The sequence below is a fragment of the Cucumis sativus genome, chromosome 4 (genome assembly GCF_000004075.3).
Source record: "Cucumis sativus cultivar 9930 chromosome 4, Cucumber_9930_V3, whole genome shotgun sequence".
Taxonomy (NCBI): domain Eukaryota; kingdom Viridiplantae; phylum Streptophyta; class Magnoliopsida; order Cucurbitales; family Cucurbitaceae; genus Cucumis; species Cucumis sativus.
In genome coordinates, this window is record NC_026658.2 from 610,928 (window position 1) to 624,296 (window position 13,369).

General features: G+C 30.6%; 3 protein-coding genes and 1 long non-coding RNA gene across 4 annotated transcripts; 2 read left to right on the plus strand and 2 right to left on the minus strand.

The window, feature by feature from the left end:
- Window positions 1-3,595: 3,595 nt before the first annotated feature.
- LOC101222359 lies at window positions 3,596-4,840 on the minus strand. The gene has a single exon (XM_004152185.3). It carries the CDS (start codon window positions 4,753-4,755, stop codon window positions 4,291-4,293), a length of 465 nt encoding a protein of 154 aa, XP_004152233.1. The 5' UTR covers window positions 4,756-4,840; the 3' UTR covers window positions 3,596-4,290.
- A 4,252-nt stretch (window positions 4,841-9,092) lies between these two features.
- On the minus strand, window positions 9,093-10,307 carry LOC101222123. Its single transcript, XM_004152184.3, has 2 exons — window positions 9,847-10,307; window positions 9,093-9,447 (listed from the first exon to the last, which is right to left on the minus strand). Exons 1-2 carry the CDS (start codon window positions 10,275-10,277, stop codon window positions 9,225-9,227), a joined length of 654 nt encoding a protein of 217 aa, XP_004152232.2. The 5' UTR covers window positions 10,278-10,307; the 3' UTR covers window positions 9,093-9,224.
- Window positions 9,297-10,662, plus strand: LOC116403217. The gene is made up of 2 exons (XR_004215868.1): window positions 9,297-9,428; window positions 9,815-10,662. It is a non-coding gene; the product is annotated as an uncharacterized LOC116403217 (long non-coding RNA).
- A 1,524-nt stretch (window positions 10,663-12,186) lies between these two features.
- LOC105435158 (hypothetical protein) lies at window positions 12,187-13,120 on the plus strand. The gene has a single exon (XM_011654648.2). It carries the CDS (start codon window positions 12,480-12,482, stop codon window positions 12,969-12,971), a length of 492 nt encoding a protein of 163 aa, XP_011652950.1. The 5' UTR covers window positions 12,187-12,479; the 3' UTR covers window positions 12,972-13,120.
- The last annotated feature ends 249 nt before the right edge of the window (window positions 13,121-13,369 follow it).

Here is a 13,369-nt window from a genome sequence, read left to right on the forward strand (position 1 = left end):
TTTTTCTTTTCTTTTCAGATCTCCTCCACTCCACATGGCCTAAATTTTAATTATTAAAGTCTTTGGGGGGTTCGAGGGTCAATTACTACTTTTGTTCTTTTATTATTATTATTACAAAGTTGGTACTCCAATTCCCAATTCCCAAAATCTCCTAAATTTAACTAAAATATATCAAATCAATCCTTCTCTTCTCCTCTAACATAATTAAATATCCCTATTTACCAAATTATATTATGAAATCTTAGGTTTACACAAATATTAAACTATGTGTACCCTACAAAATTACTATAATTTATTTGCTTTTATTTTTAGAATTTATTACACTTACCTTCATTTCCTCTAATCTTTAATTCATATATATACACATTAGATCCCCTAATTTTACATAATTAACCACCTTAAACCCTATGCTCTCAATTTCTCAACTTAGGCTATTCTTTCTTAAACCCTATGCTCTTGTTTTTTTTTTTATTATTATATATATACACACACTATCCACTTTTACATTACCAAACCTTTTTCTTCTTCAAATATCAAACCCTCAATTTTATGGAAATATTTATGTTAATGGAAATTTCGACAAATTTTATGAAAATGTTATGAAAATGCAAATTTTGGGATGGTAAAAAGAAACTCCCATCAATTGAAATTAATCAAAATAAATAATAAATATAGATTTTTTTTGTTTTAGTTTTTTCATACTCAATTTCTTTGGAAGTAAAGATTGGATTAAAAACAAAATTGAAAATTGAGAAGAAAAAAAAAAAAGTTCACATTAACCCAGTTTTATTGTTCATCAGAAATGATATAATGTTGTTGTACATCAAAGAAAAAGCATCAATTTTATGATGTGAACCAAAACCAACCCCTTGAATGTTTCTATCCCTAAACCCACACAGAATCCCAACCTACTAACTAATCAAATATAAGCAATTATATATACATACACATTACATTTAATTTTATGTTGATAGTTTATCTTTTACTTAAATTCACCCAGAACTTCAAATGCTTTCATGTTGATAATTAATTTCTCTAGAAGCTAACTCTTACTCACCCAACTTTATGGATGTGTATTAGCATTGAGTATGATCTCCAAAGCATACAAAGTAGACAAATATTAGCATTTACTTTATTGATATGAGCTTATTGATGCTTGTTCATTTTATTGTTGTGTTTTGGAATACTTGATTGGGTTTCTTCTTAGTCAATAGACTTGTATTTCCAACTTTGTTTTGGTTGGATGAATTTGTTCTAAAAGAACAAGAAAAATCTTATGCCAAACTCTTCTAAAACAACTATAGTAATAATATTAGTAGAAGCTTTTGACAAAACTAATTTCAATTAAATCCCATCTTGATTAAAATATATATATATTGAACCTCTTCTGAGTAATTTCTTTAAGAATATATATATTTAATACATAGCTCAATTTTGACAAAAATATCTTAGTCATAAGTTCTTGAATTTGGAAAAAAAATCAATATTTTGACCATAGCAGATCTGTAAAATTGATTATTAATCAGAAGAATCAATTTGTAAAATTCTCTAATTCATTTCTTCAATTAAAAAAATAACAAATGGAACAACTCAATATTAATATTCTAGGTATATTCTTTCTTAGTTATTGGATTATCAAATTTTAAATCAATATGACCTAAAATCTTGCTTTCTATATATAAGTAGTTGACTATCTCAATTTACAATTTCATTATTCATTCGTTTCTTTATAAGAATTGAATGCATAAATAATTAATATTAATTCTTTTATAATAATTTAGAAATTTAATTAAAACAATATATAAAAGGAATGTGTATATTTCTCTCATATAATACACACATTCATTTTTACTATAATTTAGGGTTTGAAACTTAAAATTATTGGAGTGTTGTTAGTGATCTTAGTCTATGTTGATGATTTTTTTATGGCTATGGGGAGATGGTGGAAGAGAGTTTCTTTAAGAAGATAATCATCCATCACTAGTGATATGGTGGATATCTCTATCAATTAAAATTTCCTTTTCAATACACTAATTTCTATTCTCTCTTAACCATATAAACAATTGATCAATTAAGTTACTTCTTTTGAGTGTATTAATCAATTAGTATTTTATTGATTGTTGTCGAACGTGTGATCGTTGATTCAACATTGATTGATATAAAATATATTGTTGATACCACTAGAATGTTGATTCTTTGTGTGTTAGATACAATAGTGATATACACTTGAGATGTTGATTGGTGTTAGATATATTATTGTTGATATATACACTCATGTCTTTGAAATGTCATGTTTATAAAACGAAACACAAAAATAAGTTACCTACTTGAACTTTCCTTTTACGATGTCGGTTGCTCTGCATCGTCTCATACATATAGCAATCAAATTAATCTTGTTTATACGATTAGTAGGAAGTACGTTATTATAAATATATTAATTTATGAGAATTTGGATTCTTGCACACCATGACATCAAAGTAGTTACATTCATTTAATCTTTCATATTTGACGACAATACTAAGAGATAGTCTTTTACCAAATAAAGTGACTTCTGACCAATCTTTACACTAATAATATTTTTTTTATTTTTTCTTAAATGATCAAATAAAGTATTGAATATGAAATTGAATATCAATCTTTTATAACTTTATTTTGAATAATAATAATAGTTTTTGTTTTGATCAGTAAGTTGGGCTGCTTTTCTTTTACGTTTGTAGTTTTCTAAGGGTTGAATTTACTATGTTTGAGATCAAATAATTTCTCATCATCCAAATTTTAAAATAAATCGAACCATTTTCGAAATTAAAATTCACACCAATAAGTTAAATTCAAATTTATTACAAAGTTTTCAATACCTTGCTTAAAATAGTTTTCCATGCCTTACTTATTGATATTTGTGTAAAATAAAGAAAAAACAAAAATGGACAATGGAAATAGTGAAAGAATGAAGAGTTGTGTGAACTAGCACACGAACGACAAACAAAATATTGATACTATTTAGAAAATATAGAAAAAATCTATATCAACTCTTTCAATTTTTTTCCATCCATAAGAATTTTTCAATAATTAAATAAATTACTAGAAGAAAAAAAGAAACCTCCGATCCATACTTTGCCTTTCACACCAACCTCGCATCACTTGAGCTAAAATTCCGAATTAGCTTAAAACTACATTCACATTTCCCTACCAATTGTCCCAAACTTACCACTATTACAACGACATCCTAATATTAGGAGTATAGTTGGGAGAGATTTACCACACTTTCTCCAATCAATTAATTACTATAACCAACGATGTAACCTCATAAACTCTCTTCCCAAATCCAAAAGACACCATGAAAAGGCTTTGGTACAAAAGCTCCAATTCAATGGATGTTGTTAGGCCCAATTAAAAGTTTTGGGTCTTAAAGATCAAGGTGGCCTCTTTTCTCATTGGAATTACTTGGGCATACCATATAGCCTCCATCCACACAATCAATAATAATGTTTTGACTTTTGGTTCGTTTCTTTTAATGCATTTCACAAATCATAAACTAAGCATATGTATACATGATGGCCCCCCATCGGCACTCTAAACCACATGCACTTTCTTCTCATCATATAATTCATAAGATAAATGCTTTGTTTATGTATATACAAAACCTTATCAAAAGTCAAAGGCAAAATCCAATTTGTTTTTCATTACACACCCATACACGTCCAACCTCTAACATAATTAAATCTGGAAATCAAAAAATTGAAAGGAAAGAAAAAAGAATCATATCTACAAGAGAGACAAAACTAGATCATACTAACTTTTAATCAACAACATGCACATATTTTGAATATTAACAAAACAACAAAATATGCATTATAGGAGGATCAACATTACAACAACCTCATTTAAATAAACACAATTTTAATAATAGGTAAAGAATTTGAAAGATTCCTCCTGCGACTTTAAAGTATACGTTTGGACTAAAAAGTTAGAAAATTCGAACTCCCCGCTCTTTCATCTAGGAATGTAATTTATTCACTTACGTAAGAGCTTGAATTTCGTTGCATTTCAACTCTTTTTTACAATATCATCTATGTTATTGATTGTTTGAATTTGTTCGATTTCGAATTTGCTTTATTCATTAGTAATCTAATCAAATTTCTAAGTTCATAGTCAATTCAACTATTTTTAAGCTTTTTGAAAAATAATATCGTTGAAATATATATTATTGTTATTTATTATTAAATAAGAAGCACTAAAATTGAAAGAAAAAAAAACACCCAAAAAAACCTTCCCGAACAGGACACAACTTTTTCACCTAAATTGAGCGGTTTCCGGCGCCGATCCGGCAGCGACAGGGCGGTGGATCATCTCCCGCTGCTCCGCCACAACAGATTTATAGATCTCGAGGATCATCTTCTCGTCGTATTCCTTCGCCAGCCGTTGTCCGAAACCAGGAATGCCGTCGCACACTGCGGCGCCTCCGCCGTAGCTGGTGTTGAAAACCCGGGAATTGGCGAATCCGAGCATCATGTTGACATAGGCATCACGGAGACGGAGGAGTAGTTTCTTCGGCGATGGAATTTTTCGTAAGAATCGGAACTTGGGTGAGATCTTGATTCGCCAGAAGCGCCGCCGGGTGTTCCGGGTGGACCCAAGCTCGACCTGGGCTAGCCTCCTCCGGCGTCGCGACGACCCATTAAGCTTCTTGTAGTTTTTTCTTTTCCAGTAGCGTCTTAGCCCTTGGTACCATTTTTCTGAAACTCCGTCTTCATCCATTTCTTCTTCTTCTTCTCTCTCTCTCTTTCTAAAATTGTGAAATTGGGGAAGATGAAGCAGTGGGTGTGGTTCAGAAAGATGAATATTTATTGAGTAATGTTGTGTTGTGTTAATAATAATATAAGCATTAAATTTCATTAATTGGTTTTGGAACTAAAAAATATAATTCAATTATAAATTGAGAATCTTGAAACATAGGTTGCTGATTATGATATTTGTAAATTTCCTTTGGGTACACAAATTTTAAATCACACAATATATTTATTAGGATTTACTTTCAATTTAAGTAAGTGTTGAAATTTAATCTTATCTTTTCACTTTTTAATAAAAACTTAACCAATAAATTTTACAAAAGTTGACCAATCCAAAACACTCCCAATAAGAGAAATTCCAAAGAACCAAACTTCGTAATTTATTTCATACAGAAATAGTCAAAAAAAAAAAAAAAACTATTTACCATTAATAAAAAAGAATCGAATCTTAACTAATTATCAAAATTATGCCAAAATTTCAATTTTGATTTAAACTAATGTTTTCCTCTATTAACTTTTCCAATCTTATATACCAAATTTTCAACACCACATCAATAAGAGATTCTTTTTTACTGTGTAGAGTGTTCATTCAGTTTATCTTCAAAAATTATAAATTTACACAAAAAACAAAACCTCAAATGTAATTATATATTCATCCTCAAATTCTAAACTTTAATCTTATCTTCTTCTTTTGATAATAATTCAACATCTATATGACTTTGTAAAACTAAATATTGCTGTGATTAACGTCACTTTTGAAACGTACGAGTAGGAGAATTTGTACCATACATGTGTTGTGACTAACATATACTAAGCTATGCTATGCTCATCTTGATAGTATTATAATATTATAATAAATATAAAATAGTTGAATATTAGATGAGAAAAATAAGTTAGGTATAGTGTGGGAGATAAAGACGTTATTAAATGGTAGAAACAATTTTCCAACCTATATCATCAAGGAAGTTGCTGTCCATATTTAATGTGGTTCGACATGACACGTGCCGTCCATGGATTGCTCTCTTAACTTTACTACATCATCAATTCACATTAATGTTTCACATAAAACATTTATTTAAAAGCCAAGCACATTTAACAAATCGAACCAAACCAAACCATAACTTGTTGCATGCTTCTTATGCGGTTCAATTTGATTTAATGTTTTAAATCAATTTTAAAATCAAACCGAACCGCTTCATTTTAAAATATTTAAATAAATGTTTATAAATATTTTATTTTTAAAACTAAGTTAAATATGTTGACTCGAGATCCACTTAAATCTAAAATAAAAAGGAAATTTTTTTATAGACTTAGGTGTTTTGGTGGTTCGAGATTGTCCGATATTTAGAAAAGGAAAATTTATCAAACTTGATGATTTGGTGGCCTTAGATTTTTCAAGATTTAAACTCAATTTATGCGATTCAGTTTGACCCAGACATGCAGTTTGGTTCAATTTTTTTATGAATTTTGTTTTGTATTTTGCAATTGAGTGCAATTTCAACTTGAAATTGAATCGAACTGAACTGTGAACATCCCTGTATAATACAATACACATCCAAAATTTAAATTAAATAAACATACTTTATATTCATTGATTTTTTTTCAATAGTATGTTTGATTATTTTGATTTAATAAACAACTTTTTTAAAAAATGAATCATTTTGATTGGATAGGTAATTGATTACGTTGTAGAGTTCTTGGTTTCCTTTTGATCATTGACCTTTTATTATGTATATATAGATAGATGTTAATTTTAACAAACAAACATAATTTGCTTTGTCATAATGTGCATATGCATTTAGAAAATTTTGTTGTGATCTTTCTTTTGTTTTGATACTTGAAATAATTGCTACTTTCTATTAAAAATGAATTTAAGTTGTGTTGTACTTTCCTTTATTTTACATTTTGCTCAAGATGCTATCTTTTTTCTTTGAGTTTATAAACCAAGTACCGATCATTATTTAGTGTATGTTCATCCATTTCGTTGATTATGTCTATATATATATCTAAATCTTATTTGGTACGATTGACGTCTTTATTGGTTTGAGTTTTAAGTTAACACTAAAAAGGGTTACATTTTGTTTTAGTCTACGTCAGGTTAAATGCAATTAGAATAGTTTTTCATTTTGTAAAGATTTTGTAAATGTTATATGTTTGTTTATGTATGTTATTGAAACAAAATTAGGACGAGTGATATCACCACTTCATTAAATTTTTTTTCTTAGAACTTTGATTGACAAATGTGTGTGATTGGAAAATGACTTTGTTCACCTAATATGGTAAGGTGATACCATATATTTTTTAAATCACCGATTTAACTTAAATAAAGTTAATGTTAAAATGAGTATAGTTAAATTAGGAGAGTGTTGGTATTATTAACCTTAAAGTTAAAGGTCAAACTCCTCCACCCTCCTTGAAATATGTAAAATTTGAGAGAAACTTAATTAATAGACCTCTCACTTAATTAAAGACTTAACAAAGAGAAAAATTCTAAAATCTTCAACAAGGATGTGACTAAAACCTTTGAAGTGATCCATGGTCTGTTATTTGAGTGGTCTGTTGCGTTAGATTTTATAGATATAGTTTGAAAAGTCTTCAAATTTGTTGAAACAATGAACGTAAATGGGAAGGTCATGCATATGCCGTAAAAGGCACTTGACATATGATATTGTTATGGAATTAAAAGAGAGATTAAAATGATTGATATGTGTTGTTGAAGTTCACACATAGTTTATAAAAGTTTAGTTCTTCCCTACTTCATTCAAATTGGAAGATGTTATTAGTTAAGTTTACCATGAATAGGTAATCGTTTTGTTTATGCAAAATGGTGTAAATGTGGTCTACTGAAAATTTACAAGTAGAGTGGTAATAATTAGTTGTCGAACATTGGAAACTTTAAACAATGAGGACTGAATATTCTAAAGTCTTTTTAAATTCTATAATATATTTGACCATAACTCTACACCTTTTCATGGATTCTCCCTCCCATCTCTTTACACTCTAATTACATCTTCTCAACATATCTGGAAATCCACCTTCAATGTCGTCTAACTTCTCGCTTCTCTTAATTTCTTTTACATCCAAAGCTCACACCACTTTCTATAATATTTAACCTCAGAAACATCATACGCCTTTTCTTCCCCACTGTTAACCAATTCTCCATTCTTAAATAGATGTAAACACACAACCAAAAATGACGAACAGATAAAATAATCTTCAATTCCTTTTTTTTCCTTTTGAAAATAATAATAATAATACACAAAAGGAGACAGAGAGTTCAGTATCCGTACGACAAATAGATCGGGAAAACCAAACGTTGTAAACCTTCCAGCTCATTCTCGATTTCAGAAACTTTTTCAGATTACCCCTTTCCCAAACTTACCCCTCTCCCCCATTTCTACACTCCAAAAAACTAATTAAAATCCTCCCCTCTCTCTCTCTCTCTTCCCTTTTTCCACTTCCATTTCAAATGTCCGCCCGGAGGATCGAGATCGTCAGCGGCAAACACAACGGTGCACGCGCCGCCCCTCAGATCTACAGGTCGCCCAATCTGGATACGAACGGTAACCGCGTGGGGTCGGCCGCTACAGGGAAGCCGTGGGGGTTCGCTGACCCGGAGGCCAAGCGGAGGAAGAGGATCGCTAAGTATAAAGTCTATACCGTTGAAGGGAGAGTGAAGGATTCGCTTCGGAAGGGACTACGGTGGATCAAGAATAAGTGCTCTCGTATTGTCCATGGATTTTGATTACTACAAACAATCCAACGGTTCTCCTTTTTTCTCCTTTTCTCTTTTCTTCGTCCACTTATTTTTTGACTTCTTGTTTATCTTCATCACTTTTTCTTTATTCTCATCATTTAATTTAATTTAATTTTGGTTAGTCTATACACAAATTTATTAAGTTTTAATTTACAAGTATAGCGCAATAATAAATGAAAGTAATGGAATTTTTTTTAAACATTATGTGTATGTTGTAATGTAATTAATTTATTTATTATATATAATTCTTAGGAATTTTGACATAAAAATACTTAACATTGTTTTTTTAAAAGTAATTTAGGTATTTTACTTTTGTGTACAATTATAACTTAGATGGAAAACACATTTTAATCCAATCTAATAAAAAAAAGAACTAAAAAGATATATAATTTTAATTTTATTTAAAAATGGTTCCGTATAAATAAATTGAGAATACAAATAAAAAGGCAAATATATAGATTATATATGCTCTCGTTGTATATGCTTAAACATATAGATTAGTGAACTAAAAATGCTCAATTAATATAGAAATGTCAAACATCATTAACCTTATTACTTCACCACTAATTTTCTCTTCTTTTTTTTTTTATTCGGATTTTCATTATTCTAAAATCAAATCCTTGTTATAGATTTTATTCTCGAGTAAGTAAGATTATGTTTTATATGGATAGTTGGATATTTTAGCCAATTGATCTCTTAATCATCTCGTTGTAGCGAATATCAGATTCAGAGCGTTGAAGCTTCATTTGTTCGTAGAATTGAGCTATGAACATCTCTGCTTTGGCATCGATCATCTCGTCCTCGTCCTCGCCATCCACATTTGAACTGACTTTATCATTGTTTATTTCTTCGTCCTCTCCGTCGTTTTGGTCCAAATCTTGAAGGTTGGCAGCAGAAGCATACCTTAATCAAGAAATACAAATCAATGATTAAATTTATTATAATTTTTAACTTTGAACGTTTTGGTTAAATCTTGATTCACTGAAATAGATAACTTGTTTGACTTTATAGGCTATTGTCATCATTTTCAAACCTATCAATATTCTTTAAAATAATTCATCTATGAAAAACACAAACTATAATAACTTTTTTTCTATCCATCCTAATTCTATGTTTGTGTTGTAAAACAAAATGGTTTAAATAGGAAAGTAATGCAAATTAAGTATCACCAAATTCATTGAATTATAAGCCAAAATTTCAAAAAAAAAGATTAAAAAAACTATTGTTTTTGTTTAAAAAACTTAAAGAATTCAAATCATGAAAGCTGCAGTTGTAGTACAAAAGGAAAAAGAAATAAGGAACCTGCTCATGCCATCAACAGAAGAGGAGGAGGAATTGACATCCTCAAAGTTATCAAGGGAAGGGGAGGAAGGCAAGCGGGGCAGTGGAGGCTCGGTACTGGCCGCGGGCAAGGAAGGAACAGTGGTTGACTCATCGCTCTGCAAATGCAAAGGCCGCATTGCACCAACAAGCCTATTCCACATTCCTTTAGAACCCACATGATCAACGATTGCACTGTTGTTAACAACAACATTCGGCTTCCGAGAGCGTTGCCGGAGAAGCATCAAAGCCACCTTCAGAATGTTAGTGCTCTTCTTCTTCTTCTTCTTGGGCTCACACTCATGCTCCACTTTGACATTGTGATCGTAATTTGTGTCGTCATTCGTAATCTGCAACACTGTTTCATAAGAAGAAGAATTCACAGTCATTACACCAACAGCTTGCTCTGTCATTAATCGGACCACACGGATGGAAGAAGCTTATTTTTTTCAAAAGTTTTATGTTTTTTTTTTTTGGGTTTTGAATTTGATATTTTGGTTGTCTCTACCCTGCAAAATGCAGGGTGAGACAGGAGAGAAAAATGGGTCAAAAAGAAGGTTGGGAGGGAGAGGTTTTTATAGTTATGATTGGTGTTTAATTTAGTTATAGAATTTGCTATAAAAAGAAATGTGGTTCTACTTCATTTGGTGAGCAACTTTAGGATCCCACTCTTTACAGTTTGGTTGCCATTCATTCGGTCAAAATGCTCTTCCTCTTCCTCTTCCTCTTCCTCCCCCTCCCTACTTTTACCGTAAAACGGTTAGCTATATAACTTCCCTCTTAATCTTCTTTGTAAAATTAAGGTCATATTCTACAAAAACCCATTTTTGTTTGGAGCTTGAGGTTTTCTCTAGAAAGATAGCAACCAATTTCTATTTTTTTTATTTAACGATGAGACACGTCTCATCAACATTAATTTCTCGTTTAATACAACATAACTCTTGTGTAACCTCCCAACTCAAGAAATATTTTACTTGTAAAGGAAATGTTTATAATGGATTTTTAAAGAACCTAATTCAAAATAATTAAATCAACTCAAGAAACATAATATAATAATATTTTTTAATCATTTTTAGATTAAAATATCTTTTTCATCCATGTACGACTTTGATGCTTATTTAATTTTAGTCAATCTATTGTCAAATATTTAATTTTTGTTTAATATGATTAAAAAAGTTTAAAAAAGTAATAAATATGAATAAAAAGATCATGAACTAAAACAAATCATCGTCATCATTTATTTCTCTTCTCTTCATTCAAAAACAATAACAACAATTAGTCTTATACAATGAAATACATTAACAAACTACCATCAATTTTATAGTTCAACGTAATTGGTCATACATTCACTTTCAGAATTTCTCTTATATATATATGTCAATCTAATCTTAAAAGGTCTACATGTTGGCATCCAAGAAAGCAGCAAACAAGTTGGTATACATCCAAAAGAATGGTGTGTGTGAAAAAGAAAAAATGGTTTTGAAAGTTGAAAAGAAAACAAATCCTCCACCCTTTTTTCCTGTCTGTCCTTTTAACACCCGCTTGGCATCAAAAAGGGCTTCCAAATTATGTTGAAGTTTTCTTTCTATTATTGCCAATCAAATGGAATCAACCTATCATGAACTATTTAGTTTTCTTCTCGATTAAAAAGTCAAATCTTCCACTCGTAAATCATCTCTTTTTCAAATTACAAATTCACCATTATCATGTAGAGATTAAGTGTATTTTTCCTTAACCAAAATTTAATGTGAGCAAATACGAAATAAAAATTTCTTAACAATTTACTCGTTAGAGAGAAGATTATTCTTAATGTTTCTTTAACTAAGTTGAATTTTATTACTACTATTCACACTTGACATTACGTTATCTCTTGAGTAAATGCATGAGTATTAAAGTATTTAAATGTATTTCAAATTTAGCTATATATATATAATAAATGCAGTTGATTAAAAAGAAGAAAAAGAAGTATGATAAGAAAATGTGCAAGAAGTTTCTCAAGAAGGTACTTGGGAAATTTTTGAGAACTTGGCACATCCTTCAAGATACACCACATAGAACTTTCCTACAAATTTCATAACCTTTACACCACATTTGATATAAAATAAAATAAACTATTTACAAGATACAATAATAACCTAGCTAATCATATTATTATTTGTTAACATCATTCACATAAATTAAAATGATGATGGATTATGCAAATGCAAATGCATATGACAATATGCTATAAAATAAGTGGTAATCTTGAGAATAGGTGTAAATAATATCACTTGTCACATCAATTTTCATATTTTATTTTTAAATTTGGAAGTAGAAATTAAAAGTTTCCAAAGTATAAGAGATGATTGAGAAAACCTAATCTAAAGTTTAGGAAATAGTTTGTATAATTTACTATATAGTAAAACTAAATATATAAAATCCAGCTTGATTCACACTCACCTTCCACTAAACCACTTCCAGTTCCATTCCCTTCTGACGCCCACAATTTCAACTTCTCTCTGAAATTACCAATTCCATCATTGCAACAATTTCTCACTCATTTCAGTTTTCAATTCACTATTTAATCCCTTTCTTCAATTTTAATCTCTTCACAACATCACATTCCTTCTTCAACAATGTCCAATAACACTAGATTCTTTCATGTCCGCAAAGCTTGGAAAATCATCCTACGCCAATGGAAACTGCACTCCCACCGCCGCGCTTTTCCGGTGGATTTCCGCCCCCTGCGCCGGTTCATCAAGCGAATCCTTCACCCAACTCCAACCCCTCTTCCCCCACATTATGCAGAGCGTCAATTCTCTTTCAACGACACCCCCATTTTCCATCTGAAATTCCACAGCCGTCGTGCCCCGTCTGCGTCGGCGGCTCTGTTCCTCATCCCCCGATTCTCCTGCATAAACCCCAAGGTTGAGTTTGAGAGATACGAGGATTGTGAATGGGAGAGGCGGAATTATGAAGAGGAGGAGGAGGAAGAAGAAGAAGAAGAAGAAGAAGATGGGATCGATTTGAAGGCGGAGAAGTTTATAAAAATGTTTTATGAGGAAATGAAAATGCAGAGTCAGGTATCGTATTTGCGGTTCGATGAGTTTTCTGATGGTGAAGAGTAATGGAACCATTGGGGAGTTAGCTGTACAAATCCAAATATTAGTTTCTTTTAGGACTTAATAATTGAGTTTAGAATGAGAAGTTATTTGAGGAGATTGGGTTGTAAAAATCGTTTGAATTTATGGATTAATGAAGAGCATTTGTTGAATAATTCTTTTACAAACAATTGGTTAAACTCTCCTGCATTGGTGGGAGTGGTTAATGAACAAAAAATATCTTTCTCCTTACGAAAAATAATAAAGAAAGGGTTCTTTGTTTTTGTCTTTCCCTTCAGCAACAACCAATAAGTTCCCACAAGTTTTCTCGTTCTTGGGATAATGGCAAAGAAGATCACATGTGTTGCTCGAGATTTGATTGATTGAGAAAGAAAAAGAAAATTGAAGAGACTCGGACAAACCAT

What these genes read in the sequence shown, in the direction of transcription:
- LOC101222359 (XM_004152185.3), bottom strand. Translation starts at nt 4,755, where the DNA reads ATGGATGAAGACGGAGTTTCAGAAAAATGGTACCAAGGGCTAAGACGC.
- LOC101222123 (XM_004152184.3), bottom strand. Translation starts at nt 10,277, where the DNA reads ATGACAGAGCAAGCTGTTGGTGTAATGACTGTGAATTCTTCTTCTTAT. An exon ending in TCTGTTGATGGCATGAGCAG is followed by an intron (nt 9,448 to 9,846) that starts GTTCCTTATTTC and finishes TTCTTGATTAAG; the next exon opens with GTATGCTTCTGCTGCCAACC.
- LOC105435158 (XM_011654648.2), top strand. Translation starts at nt 12,480, where the DNA reads ATGTCCAATAACACTAGATTCTTTCATGTCCGCAAAGCTTGGAAAATC.